Source organism: Procambarus clarkii, chromosome 80 (assembly GCF_040958095.1).
Source record: "Procambarus clarkii isolate CNS0578487 chromosome 80, FALCON_Pclarkii_2.0, whole genome shotgun sequence".
Classification (NCBI taxonomy): domain Eukaryota; kingdom Metazoa; phylum Arthropoda; class Malacostraca; order Decapoda; family Cambaridae; genus Procambarus; species Procambarus clarkii.
This window is the reverse complement of record NC_091229.1, coordinates 16,478,125-16,501,035: the sequence shown is the minus strand read 5'-3', so window position 1 is coordinate 16,501,035 and position 22,911 is coordinate 16,478,125. Positions and strand designations below refer to the sequence as shown.

General features: G+C 43.9%; 2 protein-coding genes across 2 annotated transcripts in view; both read left to right on the top strand.

Annotated features, from left to right (window-relative positions):
• The window catches only part of LOC123746243 (G-protein coupled receptor GRL101), a 172,761-nt gene that overhangs the window by 68,380 nt on the left and 81,470 nt on the right, over window positions 1-22,911 (top strand). The window contains exons 10-11 of the mRNA XM_069315055.1: window positions 19,795-19,910; window positions 22,076-22,299. Of these exons, the coding sequence (XP_069171156.1) occupies window positions 19,795-19,910; window positions 22,076-22,299 (340 nt within the window). The remainder of the gene's footprint in view (window positions 1-19,794; window positions 19,911-22,075; window positions 22,300-22,911) is intronic.
• Window positions 1,692-14,072, top strand: LOC123746399 (G-protein coupled receptor GRL101-like). Its single transcript, XM_045727913.2, has 5 exons — window positions 1,692-1,805; window positions 6,278-6,392; window positions 8,679-8,753; window positions 10,536-10,679; window positions 13,997-14,072. Exons 1-5 carry the CDS (start codon window positions 1,694-1,696, stop codon window positions 14,070-14,072), a joined length of 522 nt encoding a protein of 173 aa, XP_045583869.1. The 5' UTR covers window positions 1,692-1,693.

The following is a 22,911-nucleotide window of genomic DNA, read 5'->3' as shown; positions in this document are numbered from 1 at the left end:
TTTCACCCTTAACTGTCTGTCTCACCCTTAACTGTCTGTTTCACCCTTAACTGTCTGTCTCACCCTTAACTGTCTGTTTTACCCTTAACTGTTTGTTTCACCCTTAACTGTCTGTCTCACCCTTAACTGTCTGTCTCACCCTTAACTGTCTGTTTCACCCTTAACTGTCTGTTTCACCCTTAACTGTCTGTTTCACCCTTAACTGTCTGTCTCACCCTTAACTGTTTGTTTCACCCTTAACTGTCTGTTTCACCCTTAACTGTCTGTCTCACCCTTAACTGTCTGTTTCACCCTTAACTGTCTGTTTCATCCTTAACTGTCTGTCTCACCCTTAACTGTCTGTCTCACCCTTAACTGTCTGTTTCACCCTTAACTGTCTGTCTCACCCTTAACTGTCTGTCTCACCCTTAACTGTCTGTTTCACCCTTAACTGTCTGTTTCACCCTTAACTGTCTGTCTCACCCTTAACTGTCTGTTTCACCCTTAACTGTCTGTTTCACCCTTAACTGTCTGTTTCACCCTTAACTGTCTGTTTCACCCTTAACTGTCTGTCTCACCCTTAACTGTTTGTTTCACCCTTAACTGTCTGTTTCACCCTTAACTGTCTGTCTCACCCTTAACTGTCTGTTTCACCCTTAACTGTCTGTTTCACCCTTAACTGTCTGTCTCACCCTTAACTGTCTGTTTCACCCTTAACTGTCTGTCTCACCCTTAACTGTCTGTTTTACCCTTAACTGTTTGTTTCACCCTTAACTGTCTGTCTCACCCTTAACTGTCTGTCTCACCCTTAACTGTCTGTTTCACCCTTAACTGTCTGTTTCACCCTTAACTGTCTGTTTCACCCTTAACTGTCTGTTTCACCCTTAACTGTCTGTCTCACCCTTAACTGTCTGTTTCACCCTTAACTGTCTGTTTCACCCTTAACTGTCTGTCTCACCCTTAACTGTCTGTTTCACCCTTAACTGTCTGTTTCACCCTTAACTGTCTGTCTCATCCTTAACTGTCTGTTTCACCCTTAACTGTCTGTTTCACCCTTAACTGTCTGTCTCACCCTTAACTGTCTGTTTCACCCTTAACTGTTTGTTCACCCTTAACTGTCTGTTTGACCCTTAACTGTTTGTTCACCCTTAACTGTCTGTTCACCCTTAATTATTTGTTCACCCTTAACTGTCTGTTTCACCCTTAACTGTTTGTTCACCCTTAACTGTCTGTTTCACCCTTAACTGTCTGTTTCACCCTTATCTGTTTGTTCACCCTTAACTGTCTGTTTCACCCTTAACTGTTTGTTCACCCTTAACTGTCTGTTTCACCCTTAACTGTTTGTTCACCCTTAACTGTCTGTTTCACCTTTAACTGTTTGTTCACCCTTAACTGTCTGTTCACCCTTAATTATTTGTTTCACCCTTAACTGTTTGTCCCACCCTTAACTGTTTTATTCCTATCTATCAGACTCCTGCCTATCTGTCTACCTTCTTTTCTATCTATCACTCAGGACCGGCAATCAACTATTAAACTTATCTATCAGTACCAGTGATCTATTAGTCCACCTGTCTATCCACTGACCTACTTGTCAGGCATTTCCCTTAACTATCTATCAGTCCCATCTATCAGTTAATCCAGGTTCAATTGTCTATCCATTGACCAGCCTGTCAAAACCATCTATCAGTCCAATTATCTATCGCCAGCTGATCACATGTGCCGGGCGGGGCAGCTGCGATGTGGCTCTGGACCTTGTCTGTCCGTAGACAGAGCTTGTGACGGGTATATCGACTGTCCACTCACCTGGGACGACGAGGACAACTGCCGTGAGTACTGTCTATCATCCCCCCGGCCTCCCTGTCCTCGGTCTAGCCTATCCTCTATCCTAAATCTATTTCTTTGGGACGATTTTTTTAGGTTTGTTTTTGTTTCGACGATTTGTGTAATTCTCACGTCTCTGGCATCCTTCCTCTGCTGCCAGGTGTACGATAATGTCGTTCTCTGTACCGTTAATTAGGAGGAAGGTGAACGAAAGCTACAGTTCATTGCGTCTGAACTGCTGTGAATACAAAACGAAGCAATAGAGTAAATCCGGGAAATGTTCGCTGGGAAAGAGCATACAAAAGCAGCTAAAAAATCCATTATTGAAATTCGTATTCAATGTTTTTTTTCTTCCATGAGGCAGCGTAATGTAATTTTGAAGTGTTTGTATTTCTAAGATTTATTTTATACTACTTTAAGTCTGTAAGTATTATATTTTTGTTTTATATGAATTTATTTTCCCGGGATAAATTTCCCGCCAATTTTGCGGAATTTAGTCATATGAGCATCCAAGGCGGCCAAGATATTGTGCGGTACGACAATGTGGACCGGCTGGCAGCGGATGTTCATACGTCCGTCGCCGCGGTTACGATAGGCCTGTCCTCTCACTTAATGATACATCACACCTGTCCTCTCACTTAATGATACATCACACCTGTCCTCTCACTTAATGATACATCACACCTGTCCTCCCACTTAATGATACATCACACCTGTCCTCCCACTTAATGATACATCACACCTGTCCTCTCACTTAATAATACACCACACCTGTCCTCTCACTTAATGATACATCACACCTGTCCTCTCACTTAATAATACACCACACCTGTCCTCTCACTTAATAATACATCACACCTGTCCTCTCACTTAATGATACATCACACCTGTCCTCCCACTTAATGATACATCACACCTGTCCTCTCACTTAATAATACATCACACCTGTCCTCCCACTTAATGATACATCACACCTGTCCTCTCACTTAATGATACATAGCACCTGTCCTCTCACTTAATGATACATCACACCTGTCCTCTCACTTAATAATACATCACACCTGTCCTCTCACTTAATAATACACCACACCTGTCCTCTTAATAATACATCACACCTGTCCTCTCACTTAATAATACACCATACCTATCCTCTTAATAATACATCACACCTGTCCTCTCACTTAATAATACATCACACCTGTCCTCTCACTTAATAATACACCACACCTGTCCTCTTAATGATACATCACACCTGTCCTCTCACTTAATAATACATCACACCTGTCCTCTCACTTAATAATACATCACACCTGTCCTCTCACTTAATAATACATCACACCTGTCCTCTCACTTAATGATACATCACACCTGTCCTCTCACTTAATAATACATCACACCTGTCCTCTCACTTAATAATACACCACACCTGTCCTCTCACTTAATAATACATCACACCTGTCCTCTCACTTAATAATACATCACACCTGTCCTCTCACTTAATAATACATCACACCTGTCCTCTCACTTAATGATACATCACACCTGTCCTCTCACTTATTAATACATCACACCTGTCCTCTCACTTAATGATACACCACACCTGTCCTCTCACTTAATAATACACCACACCTGTCCTCTCACTTAATAATGCACCACACCTGTCCTCTCACTTAATAATACACCACACCTGTCCTCTCACTTAATAATACACCACACCTGTCCTCTCACTTAATGATACATCACACCTCTCCTCTCACTTAATAATACACCACACCTGTTCTCTCACTTAATAATACATCACACCTGTCCTCTCACTTAATAATACACCACACCTGTCCTCTTAATAATACACCACACCTGTCCTCTCACTTAATAATACATCACACCTGTCCTCTCACTTAATGATACACCACACCTGTCCTCTCACTTAATAATACACCACACCTGTCCTCTCACTTAATAATGCACCACACCTGTCCTCTCACTTAATAATACACCACACCTGTCCTCTCACTTAATAATACATCACACCTGTCCTCTCACTTAATAATACATCACACCTGTCCTCTCACTTAATAATACATCACACCTGTCCTCTCACTTAATAATACATCACACCTGTCCTCTCACTTAATAATACACCACACCTGTCCTCTTAATAATACATCACACCTGTCCTCTCACTTAATAAAACACCACACCTGTCCTCTTAATAATACATCACACCTGTCCTCTCACTTAATAATACATCACACCTGTCCTCTCACTTAATAATACACCACACCTGTCCTCTTAATGATACATCACACCTGTCCTCTCACTTAATGATACATCACACCTGTCCTCTCACTTAATGATACATCATACCTGTCCTCTCACTTAATAATACATCACACCTGTCCTCTCACTTAATAATAAATCACACCAGTCCTCTCACTTAATAATACACCACACCTGTCCTCTTAATAATACACCACACCTGTCCTCTCACTTAATAATACACCACACCTGTCCTCTTAATAATACATCACACCTGTCCTCTCACTTAATAATACATCACACCTGTCCTCTCACTTAATAATACACCACACCTGTCCTCTTAATGATACATCACACCTGTCCTCTCACTTAATGATACATCATACCTGTCCTCTCACTTAATAATACATCACACCTGTCCTCTCACTTAATAATAAATCACACCTGTCCTCTCACTTAATAATACACCACACCTGTCCTCTTAATAATACACCACACCTGTCCTCTCACTTAATAATACACCACACCTGTCCTCTTAATAATACATCACACCTGTCCTCTCACTTAATAATACATCACACCTGTCCTCTCACTTAATAATACACCACACCTGTCCTCTTAATGATACATCACACCTGTCCTCTCACTTAATAATACATCACACCTGTCCTCTCACTTAATAATACATCACACCTGTCCTCTCACTTAATGATACATCACACCTGTCCTCTCACTTAATAATACATCACACCTGTCCTCTCACTTAATGATACACCACACCTGTCCTCTCACTTAATAATACACCACACCTGTCCTCTCACTTAATAATGCACCACACCTGTCCTCTCACTTAATAATACACCACACCTGTCCTCTCACTTAATAATACATCACACCTGTCCTCTCACTTAATAATACACCACACCTGTCCTCTTAATAATACACCACACCTGTCCTCTCACTTAATAATACACCACACCTGTCCTCTTAATAATACATCACACCTGTCCTCTCACTTAATAATACATCACACCTGTCCTCTCACTTAATAATACACCACACCTGTCCTCTTAATGATACATCACACCTGTCCTCTCACTTAATAATACATCACACCTGTCCTCTCACTTAATAATACATCACACCTGTCCTCTCACTTAATGATACATCACACCTGTCCTCTCACTTAATAATACATCACACCTGTCCTCTCACTTAATGATACACCACACCTGTCCTCTCACTTAATGATACACCACACCTGTCCTCTCACTTAATAATACACCACACCTGTCCTCTCACTTAATAATGCACCACACCTGTCCTCTCACTTAATAATACACCACACCTGTCCTCTCACTTAATACACCACACCTGTCCTCTCACTTAATGATACATCACACCTGTCCTCTCACTTAATAATACACCACACCTGTCCTCTCACTTAATAATACATCACACCTATCCTCTCACTTAATAATACATCACACCTGTCCTCTCACTTAATAATACATCACACCTGTCCTCTCACTTAATGATACATCACACCTGTCCTCTCACTTAATAATACATCACACCTATCCTCTCACTTAATGATACACCACACCTGTCCTCTCACTTAATAATACACCACACCTGTCCTCTCACTTAATAATGCACCACACTTGTCCTCTTAATAATACATCACACCTGTCCTCTCACTTAACAATACATCACACCTGTCCTCTCACTTAATAATACATCACACCTGTCCTCTCACTTAACAATACATCACACCTGTCCTCTCACTTAATACATCACACCTGTCCTCTCACTTAACAATACATCACACCTGTCCTCTTAATACACCACACCTGTCCTCTCACTTAACAATACATCACACCTGTCCTCTCACTTAACAATACATCACACCTGTCCTCTCACTTAACAATACACCACACCTGTCCTCTTAATAATACACCACACCTGTCCTCTTAACAATACACCACACCTGTCCTCTCACTTAACAATACATCACACCTGTCCTCTCACTTAACAATACATCACACCTGTCCTCTCACTTAACAATACATCACACCTGTCCTCTCACTTAACAATACACCACACCTGTCCTCTTAATAATACACCACACCTGTCCTCTTAATAATACATCACACCTGTCCTCTCACTTAACAATACATCACACCTGTCCTCTCACCTGTTACTGTTGTTGTTACAGCCTTCGCCTGCGCGGCGTCGACCCCGAGCTGTGAGTGTCGCGATATTACCATCAGCTGTGAGCGCCGAGGGCTCACTCTCCTCCCTCAGGATATTGAGCTCCAGATCTCTCGCTTGTGAGTACCCGGAGGGACAGACAGACAGACAGACAGACAGACAGACAGACAGACAGATTATTGTTTTTTTCTGGTCTTGCAAAAACAACTATCATTTCTTAGGTCATTCTTATCCTCCTTGTTTGGAATTATTTCTGTTTGGAAAAAAATGACTTGTTTTCCTATGGCCTCCCCCCCCCCCCCAGGAGGGGGCGCCATGCCCCCCTCCTGGTATGGCGCTGTAAGGCTGGGTTAGGTCTAATATAATCGTGTCGTTTTGAAACTACCTCTCCGCTGCTCTTCTTTCTCTCAGGTATTATTTTCTCTTCAGAAATCTAGTATTTTAGTGAAATTAAAAAGCTCCGCAATATTGACATTTCCTGGGATTTGTGGGTTACAGTCTTGAGGGTTTCATGGGTTGCTCAGACTTACATGGTTTGGGTTAGCCAAACCCACTCACATTGTGAGAACACATTGGATTCCTTTCCTGTTTTTGGTTTGTTTTTGTTTTGTTTACACAGGTGGGTACAGGAACAGACGACTGCTGACTCCTGTTAGCAGGCTGAGAGCTTTCCCTTCCCATAGCTCATGGTAAGCCTTACCCTACTAGTTTTACACAGGAGGGTACAGGAGCAGACGACTGCTGACTCCTGTTAGCAGGCTGAGAGCTTTCCCTTCCCATAGCTCATGGTAAGCCTTACCCTACTAGTTTTACACAGGTGGGTACAGGAGCAGACGACTGCTGACTCCTGTTAGCAGGCTGAGAGCTTTCCCTTCCCATAGCTCATGGTAAGCCTTACCCTACTAGTTTTACACAGGAGGGTACAGGAGCAGACGACTGCTGACTCCTGTTAGCAGGCTGAGAGCTTTCCCTTCCCATAGCTCATGGTAAGCCTTACCCTACTAGTTTTACACAGGTGGGTACAGGAGCAGACGACTGCTGACTCCTGTTAGCAGGCTGAGAGCTTTCCCTTCCCATAGCTCATGGTAAGCCTTACCCTACTAGTTTTACACAGGTGGGTACAGGAGCAGACGACTGCTGACTCCTGTTAGCAGGCTGAGAGCTTTCCCTTCCCATAGCTCATGGTAAGCCTTACCCTACTAGTTTTACACAGGAGGGTACAGGAGCAGACGACTGCTGACTCCTGTTAGCAGGCTGAGAGCTTTCCCTTCCCATAGCTCATGGTAAGCCTTACCCTACTAGTTTTACACAGGTGGGTACAGGAGCAGACGACTGCTGACTCCTGTTAGCAGGCTGAGAGCTTTCCCTTCCCATAGCTCATGGTAAGCCTTACCCTACTAGTTTTACACAGGTGGGTACAGGAGCAGACGACTGCTGACTCCTGTTAGCAGGCTGAGAGCTTTCCCTTCCCATAGCTCATGGTAAGCCTTACCCTACTAGTTTTACACAGGAGGGTACAGGAGCAGACGACTGCTGACTCCTGTTAGCAGGCTGAGAGCTTTCCCTTACCATAGCTCATGGTAAGCCTTACCCTACTAGTTTTACACAGGAGGGTACAGGAGCAGACGACTGCTGACTCCTGTTAGCAGGCTGAGAGCTTTCCCTTCCCATAGCTCATGGTAAGCCTTACCCTACTAGTTTTACACCGGTGGGTACAGGAGCAGACGACTGCTGACTCCTGTTAGCAGGCTGAGAGCTTTCCCTTCCCATAGCTCATGGTAAGCCTTACCCTACTAGTTTTACACAGGTGGGTACAGGAGCAGACGACTGCTGACTCCTGTTAGCAGGCTGAGAGCTTTCCCTTCCCATAGCTCATGGTAAGCCTTACCCTACTAGTTTTACACAGGAGGGTACAGGAGCAGACGACTGCTGACTCCTGTTAGCAGGCTGAGAGCTTTCCCTTCCCATAGCTCATGGTAAGCCTTACCCTACTAGTTTTACACAGGTGGGTACAGGAGCAGACGACTGCTGACTCCTGTTAGCAGGCTGAGAGCTTTCCCTTCCCATAGCTCATGGTAAGCTACACTCAATAGTTTCCCCTGAAACACGATCCACTAATTGGCTAACAACCATGTACCCAATTGCTGCTGGGTGAACAGAGGTGAACAATTAAGGATTTGTTGTGCTTCCAGTCATTGAACCCCAATGCAGGATTGGGAGATACTTGTTTGGACAACAGGTGACATCCAGAGCAGTACAGATGACCTTGGCATGGTGAATAGTGTAGCAATTCCGCAGTTCACATTTGAACACATTGTTTGATATGAGCCAGCTGGCTCATGTCTGTCCAGCTGACTCATGTCTGTGCAGCTGGTGACTAACCACCTGGCCTGTCCATCCTACAGCCGGCTGTCCGGCAACTTCTTCAACCACACCTTGACGCCCGCGTCCTTCACTCGATACCCTCACGTCGTCTTCCTGTGAGTACACCTGTTGTGGTTGTTGTTGCTGTAGTTGTTGCTGTAGTTGTTGCTGTAGTTGTTGCTGTGGTTGTTGTGGTTATGTATCCATCCCTTGAATCCTGTATCCAACCTTTGATACTTGTACCCAGCCCCTGATCTATGTATCCAGCCCCTGGTCCTTGTATCTAACCCCTAATTCTTGTATCTGGCCCCTGGTCCTTGTATCTGGCCCCTAACCCTTGTATCTGGCCCCTAACCCTTGTATCTAACCCCCTAATCCTTGTATCTGGCCCCTAACCCTTGTATCTGGCCCCTAACCCTTGTATCTAACCCCCTAATCCTTGTATCTGGCCCCTAACCCTTGTATCTGGCCCCTAACCCTTGTATCTAACCCCCTAATCCTTGTATCTGGCCCCTAACCCTTGTATCTAACCCCTAATCCTTGTATCTGGCCCCTAATCCTTGTATCTAACCCCCTAATCCTTGTATCTGGCCCCTAATCCTTTTATCCAGTGTCTAAACCTGTATATCCACCCTCGAGCCCCAAATTCAGCTTTATTTTTCTTTATTTATATTTATCCAGCATATGTATTCAGCCAGTGTATCCAGCTTATGTATTCAGCCTATGTATCTAACCTATATGTATTTAGCACATGTATATACCCTATGTATTTAGTCTATATGCCCAGCCAATGTATTCATCCTATGTATCCAACCAGTGTATTTAGCCTATGTATCCAGCTTATGTGTTCAGCCTATGTGTCCAGCCTATGTGTTCAGCCTATGTATCCAGCCTACGTGTTCAGCCTATGTATCCAGCCTATGTATTCGCAGCTTCTTTGGGCCAGGATATCCCCTGGGATATCTGAGCGTGTATGTATGCATTCCGTTCATCAGTATTTATCCAATAACCGAATTCATATATCCAGCCTAGAATCCATGTATATATTACCAGAAACAGAAGATTATAGCCCAAACGGTTTGGATTGTCTCCAAAGGCAGTGTTCTCAACTATTAGAATACTGTGTTCTAAGGCAGTGTTATCAACGATTTGAACACTGTGTTCTAAGCCAGTGTTCTCAACATTAGAACACTGTGTTCTAAGCCAGTGTTCTCAACATTAGAACACTGTGTTCTAAGCCAGTGTTCTCAACATTAGAACACTGTGTTCTAAGCCAGTGTTCTCAACATTAGAACACTGTGTTCTAAGCCAGTGTTCTCAACATTAGAACACTGTGTTCTAAGGCAGTGTTCTCAACTATTCCTTACCCACTGCTCTGAACAGAGCACGGTGAATAGGGAGTTTGAAAGGATAACTATTGGTGAATAATGCAGTTTCTCCATGTTTTTCCGTGATCTACTTAGTCTTCCTGCGTCTATCATTGCAAAATAGACTCCCTTAAGCCAATAGACGTACCAATTACATTAAGACAACGTGCCAAGCACAACAGGTGAGTGGATATCCCGTGGGGGCTTCTTGATTACTGTTTTACTCTCTCGTAGAAATGTCGTACATGATCTGCTTAGTTGTTGTTATAAACTCCAGTGGTGTTCTTTGTTTACACATTTCCCTCGGCCTTGTATGTGTGTGTGTGTGTGTGTGTGTGTGTGTGTGTGTGTGTGTGTGTGTGTGTGTGTGTGTGTGTGTGTGTGTTTGAGCATGTTTGTGTACTTCTGAGAGCTAAGAAGCATACCTAACATATACCGAACCCTTCCTCGACCCCTTCCCCCTCCGCCCCCCTCCCCCGTTAGACCATGTATCCGGCGCCTACAGACACATGTATCACCGTGTACCCGCAGGGACCTGAGCAACAACAGCCTGACCAGCCTCCCCGCCGGGATGTTCCTCAGCCTGTCCCGCCTCCGTATCCTCGACCTCAGGGACAACCTTCTCTCAGCGCTCCGGAACTCCACCTTCCTGGGCCTGGCCAGCCTCAGGACGCTGTGAGTATACCTATCCACTCGCTCCTATGAGAATACCCATCCACACGCTCCTATGAGTATACCCATTCACACGCTCCTATGAGTATACCCATCCACACGCTCCTATGACAGCAATATCTCACCCATGAAGCTCCCAGTGGCTTTGCAGGGTGACCCGCTACTAACAACATGGGGACAGGTTGGCCTGATTGGCTGTCCTGAAGTGACGCTGATCTCTTGGTCTGATTGGTCCTCCCTATACGCAGGGGTAAATCATAACACGGCCCCCTGATTGGTTGAGATGATGTTGGTTATACGTCGTCTGGACTGTGATTGGTCCAGAGATCACGACGTTTTCCGTGACTGGTCAACGGTGTTTTCTAATTGGTGCAGAGGAGGTTAGCTCTTGCCATTGGCCGGGACAGGAAGGTCGAAGTCTCCTTAGCCAAGGCTTTCAACATGGTCACCCATTCAGTTACATGCCAGACCCATCGGTACTTAACTTGGCTTACTGAGGCTATGGATTAGTTCATACTGTGTAATGGCAATTTCATTAGTTTATATTGGCTAATAGGCCTTTGATTTGTTGATGATGCAAATAAGCTTTTGATTAATTTATACTGGGGGGGGGGGTTTACCAAGCAGTGCCCGGGTCTCCTCTCTCCCTCTATTCCCCCCCCCTCTCTTCAAACACCCCCCCCCCCCTTTCCAACCTCCCCCGGGGGGGGGGGGTGGACAGATGCCAAAGTATAGCATTAGAGCCAACGCCAACTAGCCTACGACACTCCCATACCCCACACGCGTCATGCGTGAAAGTTGGGTGAGGCTAGCCGCAAGCCTCTGGCCTCCAACCTTGCTCTGACAAACGACCAGAACATTCTCAAAGATATGGATTGGCTAATAGGCTTTTGATTAGTTTATGTTGCCTCGTAATGGAAAGATATTGTCAGGGGAATGAACTAAGATGTATTATTCATCTCCATGATTAATGTATTTCTGGGTCATTTGCAAGACATTGAGATGTATTTTTGGGCACAGAATTGTTTGGGTTAACCAGGTTGTTAATTGTAAATACATTTATACATTAAATGCAACACTAGTAATGCAGTTTGATACAGCATGAGTCACCTAGATACAGAAATGAGAAATACATCTGATGTTGGCGAGTGTATGGTGATAGCTACTGTATTCTGTCGTTGATTTAACATACAGTAGTGATATAGTGAGGGATGTATTTTATTGTTATTACTGTATCCATGTATTATCCTCTCCTCCCACTCATACATTATCCTCTCCCATACATACAGTACCCACCCTCCCACACATACAGTAACACCCTCCCACACATACAGTAACCACCCTCCCACACACATACAGTACCACCCTCCCACACACATACAGTACCACCCTCCCACACATACAGTACCACCCTCCCACACATACAGTACCACCCTCCCATACATACAGTACCACCCTCCCACACATACAGTACCACCCTCCCACACATACAGTACCACCCTCCCACACATACAGTACCACCCTCCCACACATACAGTACCCCCCCACACATACAGTACCACCCACACATACAGTACCACCCTCCCACACATACAGTAACCACCCCCCACACATACAGTACCACCCTCCCACACATACAGTACCACCCTCCCACACATACAGTACCACCCTCCCACACATACAGTACCCCCCCACACATACAGTACCACCCACACATACAGTACCACCCTCCCACACATACAGTAACCACCCCCCACACATACAGTACCACCCTCCCACACATACAGTACCACCCTCCCACACATACAGTACCACCCTCCCACATATACAGTACCACCCTCTCACACATACAGTACCACCCTCCCACATATACAGTACCACCCTCCCACATATACAGTACCACCCTCCCACACATACAGTACCACCCTCCCACACATACAGTACCACCCTCCCACATATACAGTACCACCCTCCCACATATACAGTACCACCCTTCCACACATACAGTACCACCCTCCCACATATACAGTACCACCCTCCCACACATACAGTACCCCCCCCTCACACATACAGTAACCACCCTCCCACACATACAGTACCACCCTCCCACACATACAGTACCACCCTCCCACACATACAGTACCACCCTCCCACACATACAGTACCCACCCTCCCACACATACAGTACCACCCTCCCACACACATACAGTACCCCCCCCCCACACATACAGTAACCACCCTCCCACACATACAGTACCACCCTCCCACACATACAGTACCACCCTCCCACACATACAGTACCACCCTCCCACACATACAGTACCACCCTCCCACACATACAGTACCCCCCCCCCACACATACAGTAACACCCTCTCACACATACAGTACCACCCTCCCACACATACAGTACCCCCCCCCACATATACAGTACCACCCCCCACACATACAGTACCCACCCTCCCACACATACAGTACCCACCCTCCCACACATACAGTAACCACCCTCCCACACATACAGTACCACCCTTCCACACATACAGTACCCCCCCGACATGTACAGTACCACCCTCCCACACATACAGTACCCCCCCACATATACAGTACCACCCTCCCACACATACAGTACCACCCTCCCACATATACAGTACCCACCCTCCCACACATACAGTACCCCCCCCCACATACAGTACCACCCTCCCACACATACAGTAACCACCCTCCCACACATACAGTACCCCCCACACATACAGTACCCACCCTCCCACACATACAGTAACCACCCTCCCACACATACAGTACCACCCTCCCACACATACAGTACCACCCTCCCACATATACAGTACCCACCCTCCCACACATACAGTACCCCCCCCCACATACAGTACCACCCTCCCACACATACAGTAACCACCCTCCCACACACATACAGTACCACCCTTCCACACATACAGTACCCCCCCCACACATACAGTACCACCCTCCCACACATACAGTAACCACCCTCCCACACACATACAGTACCACCCTCCCACACATACAGTAACCACCCTCCCACACATACAGTACCACCCTCCCACACACATACAGTACCACCCTTCCACACATACAGTACCCCCCCCCACACATACAGTACCACCCTCCCACACACATACAGTACCACCCTTCCACACATACAGTACCCCCCCACACATACAGTACCCACCCTCCCACACATACAGTACCCCCCCCCCCCACACATACAGTACCACCCTTCCACACATACAGTACCCACCCCCCCACACATACAGTAACCACATATTCTCCTCCTTACTCCCCACAGTCACCTAACGGGCAACAAGCTGGTCGCTATAGAAGGGTGGTCGCTCTATGGTCTCTCCTCCCTCTCAGCACTGTAAGTATCATACTAACTACCGCTGCTCCTCTAACTATCGCTGCTCCTCTAACTATCGCTGCTCCTCTAACTACCTCTCCATCAATGATAACAATTGCAAGATTGTAACTACCCCAATAATCACACACAAATCACAATCCCGTGAACTACCGCTGCTCCTCTAACTACCTCTCCATCAATGATAACAATTGCAAGGTTGTAACTACCCCAATAATCACACACAAATCACAATCCCGTGATATGTCATATGAGCAAAGCCATAAGGGCCGTGATGTGGGATCGAACCTTTGCGCTGGATAGACTAGAGCGGGTCTGGATCCAGCGGGCAGGTTCGAATCCTGTTCAAAGCCCTCGTGGATTTATAAAAATAATAATAATAATTCTCAGATAAATCACTTTATGGTGATACACAAGCCATCCTCCTGTTTAGATAGTAGTTTTTGTAACTATGCTCATAATAGTACAAATATTGACATACTAAGCAATTAGATAGTAGAATTTGGTACTATTCACGTTATAGAGTCAGGATAAAATTAAGCTGAAAAACAAGCTTAACTTTTTCTATGCTTAGTATAGCACACATATGTACTATTGTAGGCCTCTTGTGTATTAGGCCTAGGAAGGTTAGGTTAGGTTAGTTTGTCTTTGCAACATAAGTAGAAAATCGTTTCCCGGTTTGTCCAACTTCAATAGTACCGATTTCAACTTTCTTGTCGTGTCGTATGTCGGTATATGTACTATGGTGCTCGTCGTTACCATAAGTACTGCCACAACAGGCGACTGGGCTGTGATACATCAGTGAGACATTCCACAGTAACCGTGATAAGGATTCGAACCTAAATGCCCTGGGTATTCCCAGATGCACACCCTGAACCACTACGCCACGACATAGTCAAAAGAATAGCAACCTGGAGGAACTACTTTAACCCTCGAGGCTCCCGAGGGGGGGGGGGGTTACAATTCCTCTGTCCGTGTCTTGGCGTCGTGGTTTAGAGCGTCCATCTGGGAATACCTTGACTCATAGGTTCGAATCCTCGTCACGGCTGCTGTGGATTTGATCAAAATAGTAATAATTTAATAATCATATTTTATTGGTAAATGTTTCATAGTGTTTTTATAGCAATTTTTGCATATTATTTATATGTTCTTTGAACCTGATAAGCCTTAATACACAGCAAGGTCACTTTAAATGATAATTGTTGGGAGATATAAAATATTTTTGTGCTCTACAAAAGTGCAATTATATTAATAAGTGTGATTATCACTCGATTATTATAATTATTTGTGTAGTGAGACGTAGATAAGAGATTATTGAAGATAGTGTTTGGCCTGTGAAGTCTTCATCTAATCCAGCCACAGATGATTAGATCACTTCATCAGCTCATATCAGCTGATTATCATATCATCAACATCATATCAGCTGATTATCATATCAGCTGTTCAGCAAGTGACCACTTAATCAAATTACTCTTAGTTTGGACTCAAATAACATAAAATTGTAATCATACATAACACAGTGAACAGTTTAACATTTCATGTATGAGAAATGTTGTTGGAAAATTTTCATATTTCACGAAAACTCGGCTTGTTAGGCAACTGTGGCTCTTAGGTACAACATAACTATGTGGTCGTGAGAATCACCAGTATGTGGTCTAGTGAAGGACTCTCAGCCCTAACACCATGTTCAATAGAGTGCTTCTAGTGTTGTGAACAATATAATCTCTGTTCATTCCTTGTTATTTTTTTAACAGTTTAAGCTCTGTTCATCCCCCTGTTGTTATCTTATGAACAATTTAAGCTTTGTTCATCTCCTGTTGTTATTTTGTGAACAATTTAAGCTTTGTTCATCCCCTGTTGTTATTTTATGAACAATTTAAGCTTTGTTCATCCCCTGTTGTTATTTTATGAACAATTTAAGCTTTGTTCATCCCCTGTTGTTATTTTATGAACAATTTAAGCTTTGTTCATCCCCTGTTATTTTATGAACAATTTAAGCTTTGTTCATCCCCTGTTGTTATTATAATTATTGAATATATGGTCTATAACATCATCATTAATGAACATGCATTTTCTCTCCCTCATGTTCTGGCCGAACATGAGCCCAACATGCTGGGAATATGTTGTAATGATTAGCATGTTAACGAGGGAAATGAAAGTGACCACATATCGTATTTTTCCTGCATTGTTAACTGATGCAATGTTAACTGACACAATGTTAACTGATGCAATGTTAACTGACGCAACGTTCACTGGTGCAATGTTAACTGATGCAATGTTAACTGGTGCAATGTTAACTGATGCAATGTTAACTGACGCAATGTTAACTGACGCAATGTTAACTGACGCAATGTTAACTGGCGCAATGTTAACTGACGCAATGTTAACTGATGCAATACTAACTGACGCAATGTTAACTGACGCAATGTTAACTGGTACAATGTTAACTGGTGCAATGTTAACTGGTGCAATGTTAACTGACACAATGTTAACTGACGCAATGTTAACTGGTGCAATGTTAATTGACGCAATGTTAACTGACGCAATGTTAACTGACGCAATGTTAACTGGTGCAATGTTAACTGGTGCAATGTTAACTGACACAATGTTAACTGGTGCAATGTTAACTGATGCAATGTTAACTGACACAATGTTAACTGGTGCAATGTTAACTGAGACAATGTTAACTGATGCAATGTTAACTGGTGCAATGTTAACTGACACAATGTTAACTGAGACAATGTTAACTGATGCAATGTTAACTGGTGCAATGTTAACTGACACAATGTTAACTGACGCAATGTTAACTGGTGCAATGTTAATTGATGCAATGTTAACTGACGCAATGTTAATTGATGCAATGTTAACTGGTGCAATGTTAACTGACACAATGTTAACTGAGACAATGTTAACTGGTGCAATGTTAACTGACACAATGTTAACTGACACAATGTTAACTGACACAATGTTAACTGACGCAATGTTAACTGATGCAATGTTAACTGATGCAATGTTAACTGATGCAATGTTAACTGGTGCAATGTTAACTGGTGCAATGTTAACTGGTGCAATGTTAATTGATGCAATGTTAATTGATGCAATGTTAACTGACGCAATGTTAACTGACACAATGTTAACTGGTGCAATGTTAACTGGTGCAATGTTAACTGGTGCAATGTTAACTGACGCAATGTTAACTGACGCAATGTTAACTGACACAATGTTAACTGGTGCAATGTTAACTGACGCAATTTTAACTGGTGCCATGTTAACTGGTGCAATGTTAACTGACGCAATGTTAACTGGTGCAATGTTAACTGGTGCAATGTTAACTGGTGCAATATGTCAACAGATGCAATGTCAGTTTTTGGTCTCATGGGAATTCATACGTCACCTGCGAGAAAGTGCTCGCGAGGCCGGGCTGCTCAACATTCCCGTCGTCATAAAGAATGGCCAATTGCTCGTTAATTCACCTGCCAACAACTCGCCCCCCCCCCCTCCTCCCTCTCTCCCTCCACGCCCAGTTTAATAACGAAAAACTGTATTCATGATTCACAATTGTGTTCGGTACAACTATTCGCGAACAGTGCTTCGCGCTCTTCCTGTTTACGAGTCGCACCTGAATGTAAACAATCCGTTCTTATTATCACAGTCTTTTCTCCAGTCCGTCCTCCAGTCTGTCCTCTAGTCTGTCCTCTAGTTCGTTCTCCAGCCCGTCCTCCAGTCCGTTCTCCAGCCCGTCCTCCAGTCCGTCCTCCAGTCCGTCCTCTAGCCCGTCCTCTAGCCCGTCCTCCAGTCCGTCCTCTAGCCCGTCCTCCAGTCCGTCCTCTAGCCCGTCCTCCAGGCCGTCCTCAGGCCCGTCCTCCAGCCCGTCCACCAGCCCGTCCTCCAGCCCATCCACCAGCCCGTCATCTAGTCCGTCCTCTAGCCCGTCCTCCAGTCCGTCCTCTAGCACGTCCACCAGTCCGTCCACCAGCCCGTCCTCTAGCCCGACCTCCAGCCCGTCCTTCAGTCCGTCCTCTAGCCCGACCTCCAGCCCGTCCTCCAGTCCGTCCACCAGGCCGTCCTCCAAACAAAGACCCAAAAGTGATTCCATCCACCCGCCAAACCCCCAGCTGTTTATGAATGAAAAACGGTTTACACACGACTCACAACTGATTTCGTTCGAACACTTCCGGAACAAGTGCTTCACTGACGAGTTTTGTTCGAATCACGTCGCTATAAATGCTTCACCCACGTACTACAAATGCAAATAATCGCCAACCGAACCTAAACACCTAACCTAACCTAACCTATGCCTATATATGCACAATATGCTAATATATATTATAATATTAATTTATATTTGAAAAAAACCTGTTTTGAATGAACAGCATGTAAAAATTTATGAATGCGTCTGTGGGGTCGACCGCTGGATGGAATGGACTTGAGTCGAGGACGGGTTGCAGCCAAATAATCGCTAACAGAACCTAAACACATAACCTAACCAATGCCTAAATATGTACAAGTATACTTATATGTAACAATATTTATTTTGAGAAAATTGCTATTTTGATTCAGCCGCATGTTAAAATGGATGAATGGTGCTGTGAGGTCATCTGTAACTTGGATGTCGTTACTATGTCTAGGTAATTGGTTGTTGAGAGGGTTGTTGTTGTGTTGTTACAGAGATCTGAGCAGCCAGGGCCTCGCCAACCTCACTACCCACTCATTCCTGGGCCTCAGGACTCTCCTTAACCTGTGAGTTAACTGTCTGTGTTGCTCTTACTCACACACGCACACACACACACACACACACACACACACACACACACACACACACACACACACACACACACACACACACACACACACACTTTCTCTCTTTCTCTCTTTTCTCTCTCTCTCTCTCTCTCTCTCTCTCTCTCTCTCTCTCTCTCTCTCTGTATGTATGTATACATAATATATATAATATTCTGCCTTCCGTGAAAACCTTCAGAAGCTTTGCAGTAATTTTCAGCACACAACACTAGTTGACCCTTGTAATTTCCCGTCAGGTCATCCAGGTATTAATTTAAACACGCAATATTGAAGGGGATGAGTCACAATAACGTGGCTAAAGTATGTTGACCAGACCACACACTAGAAGGTGAAGGGACGACGACGTTTCGGTCCGTCCTGGACCATTCTAGACCACAATCGACTTGAGAATGGTCTAGGACGGACCGAAACAGCGTCGTCCCTTCACCTTCTAGCGTGTGGTCTGGTCAACACACAATATTGAAATGTGGCATTTTATTTAGATTTAGAGCTCATTTAGAATTACAAAATACAATACTGATCAATAACACATTTATATTTGAAGCAAAACACAGGATTTTGATTTAGAAGATGACTTTTTATAAAACGTAATTTTGAATTAGAAGATATACTTTAGATTTTGAAAATTCAATTTTGTTTAACTTATAATATACATTTAAAACAAGTAGCTTTTAATTAGAGCCCTTACTTAATAATTAGGCATTTAGGTTGTAATTAGACTTTATTTTCCTAATTCAGAACTCTCAAATATGTTTTTTTTTGGGTCTAAAATTAATTTTCAATATTAAACATATGTGTATATAAGATATTATGAGTTGATATAACTTTTTGTGAGCAATATTTAATCTGGCCGCTCAAAATGTATCTTTGGTGTGTAAATCTAACTTTTCATGTGAGATTTTGAGGAAGAGTGTGAGCTTGTGATTTAGATTTAGAATGTGTGTCTAAACTTCTGTGTCTTTGTGTTGGTAAGGAATCTCTTCGGGAACCAGCTGGTACATCTCCCAGATGGTACCTTCAGTGGTCTGTCCAACCTCCTGTCTCTGTGAGTATTATCATCTGTCTCTGTCTGTCTGTGGTCTCTGTGAGTATTATCATCTGTCTCTGTCTGTCTGTGGTCTCTGTGAGTATTATCATCTGTCTCTGTCTGTCTGTGGTCTCTGTGAGTATTATCATCTGTCTCTGTCTGTCTGTGGTCTCTGTGAGTATTATCATCTGTCTCTGTCTGTCTGTGGTCTCTGTGAGTATTATCATCTGTCTCTGTCTGTCTGTGGTCTCTGTGAGTATTATCATCTGTCTCTGTCTGTCTGTGGTCTCTGTGAGTATTATCATCTGTCTCTGTCTGTCTGTGGTCTCTGTGAGTATTATCATCTGTCTCTGTCTGTCTGTGGTCTCTGTGAGTATTATCATCTGTCTCTGTCTGTCTGTGGTCTCTGTGAGTATTATCATCTGTCTCTGTCTGTCTGTGGTCTCTGTGAGTATTATCATCTGTCTCTGTCTGTCTGTGGTCTCTGTGAGTATTATCATCTGTCTCTGTCTGTCTGTGGTCTCTGTGAGTATTATCATCTGTCTCTGTCTGTCTGTGGTCTCTGTGAGTATTATCATCTGTCTCTGTCTGTCTGTGGTCTCTGTGAGTATTATCATCTGTCTCTGTCTGTCTGTGGTCTCTGTGAGTATTATCATCTGTCTCTGTCTGTCTGTGGTCTCTGTGAGTATTATCATCTGTCTGTCTCTCTCTCTCTGCTGTCTCTGTATTATCATCCGTCTCTGTCTACTGTCATTGTGAGTATGGTCACCTGTCTATATCTCTGCTCTGTGTGATGTTATCAGTGTTTTCTTTAGAGTTTACAGAGTTGGGCTTCAGCTGCTGGTCTCCGCTATTAGAACTGTCCGTCAAATGTAATGAATATCGATCTTGTTTTGTCTTGTCACATCTGTTTTTAAACCATAAGGAGGGAGATAGACCCTATTGTTTAATATTGGTGTTCGTTCCCTCTGCTTCTTGGCTTCGTGTGGAAGACTTGTCTTCTGCCTGTGTGTTTATAGCTTGTTTTTGTCCCCACGTTACGGTGTTATTAATTTAATCCCGTATTTTAAGGAATACCTCCCTTGAGTATCTGAGTATCTTGTATGTCAGGATCATATCCCTTTTCTATATTGCATTTTGTACAGCTCGTTCAGTGTATATTTATAGTTCTGACCCCCTCGTTTTTTTGGAGGCATTCTTGCAGGGGAATTATATTATTTTCACAAACCATCTTTGGAGATGATTGGGGAAATTTCTGCCGTTAAACAAGGATTGTAGAGTGGACACTGCCGTTAGTGCATGTGTCTGGGGAGGACAGGGACGCAGGTTCGAGCCCATCGCGAGATAATACTTTCTCACGTTTTTGTGATTTGATTGTTCTGATTTTCCTATAATTTATTGACTGGCATTGTAAAGGTTTCTGTATGGCTCTTGATAGTTAATGAAACCGCTAAGCCTATAGGCCTACGTCACCACTTCTGATAATTGTGACTATGGTAGTATGTAGTAGGCCTATTTACAGCTGTGGAGATATTCAAACCAACACCAGGACTTATTTGACTAAACATCACGTATAATATAGTTCTGAGTATAACCCCAAGGGTATAACACAGTATAACTGTGAATATACCGAGAAGCAAGGTACCTATCCATTGTTTCCTTCAAGGAGTGCCGGACCAACCAGGCTGTGGTGGGTATGTGGGCCTGCGGGCCGCTCCAAGCAGCAGCCTGGTGGACCAAACTCTCACAAGTCAAGCCTGGCCTCGGGCCGGGCTTGGGGAGTAGAACAACTCCCAGAACCCCATCAACCAGGTATATGTGGGCCTGCGGGCCGCTCCAAGCAACAGCCTGGTGGACCAAACTCTCACAAGTCAAGCCTGGCCTCGGGCCGGGCTTGGGGAGTAGAACAACTCCCAGAATCCCATCAACCAGGTATCATTCCGTTACTTAGTTTTTGGCGACGTGGCTGCCCTTGTAGGCCGGTTGGCTGTCTCCCGCCATCTATTGATTGAAAACCGAACTGCTGCTTGAGATGCCAGCTAGTGTCTTACCCCAGAGACTCAGTTTCAGTTCTCATTAAGTTGTTTTGGTGTGGTGTCGGGCTTCGGCTCTCTCACAAATCAACCACAACGACCCAGTAGAGGGCTGTTAAGGCCACCACAAACGCAGCACTGACCAATTAGCAAGCATACTTCAGTCCTCGACACGGGGCAGGGACTAAAGTATTCTCTGTGCAGATACAAAGAGAGGCGAGAAGCGTCTGTGTATATATATACACCTGGCGTATGTGTGGCTGCCGACGATGTATAAGTGTGCCGCGAACCTTCAGTGTATTAAGTGTGCCTCTCAACAGAAAATCAGTGATAGATTTTACGTTTGCAATTCAGGATTCTCTTATATTCAGAAAGTAAGGATTCTGTAAGTGTTTTCTCGCTTGTAGCTAATTGTATATCAAGGTCTGGCTTGTAGCTAATTGTATATCAAGGTCTGGCTTGTAGCTATAATTGTATATCAAGGGCTGGCTTGTAGCTAATTGTATATCAAGGTCTGGCTTGTAGCTATAATTGTATATCAAGGCCTGGCTTGTAGCTATAATTGTATATCAAGGTCTGGCTTGTAGCTATAATTGTATATCAAGGTCTGGCTTGTAGCTATAATTGTATATCAAGGTTTGGCTTGTAGCTATAATTGTATATCAAGGTCTGGCTTGTAGCTATAATTGTATATCAAGGTCTGGCTTGTAGCTATAATTGTATACCAAGGTCTGGCTTGTAGCTATAATTGTATATAAAGGTCTGGCTTGTAGCTATAATTGTATATCAAGGCCTGGCTTGTAGCTATAATTGTATATCAAGGTCTGGCTTGTAGCTGTAATTGTATATCAAGGTCTGGCTTGTAGCTATAATTGTATATCAAGGTCTGGCTTGTAGCTATAATTGTATATCAAGGCCTGGCTTGTAGCTATAATTGTATATCAAGGTCTGGCTTATAGCTAATTGTATATCAAGGTCTGACTTGT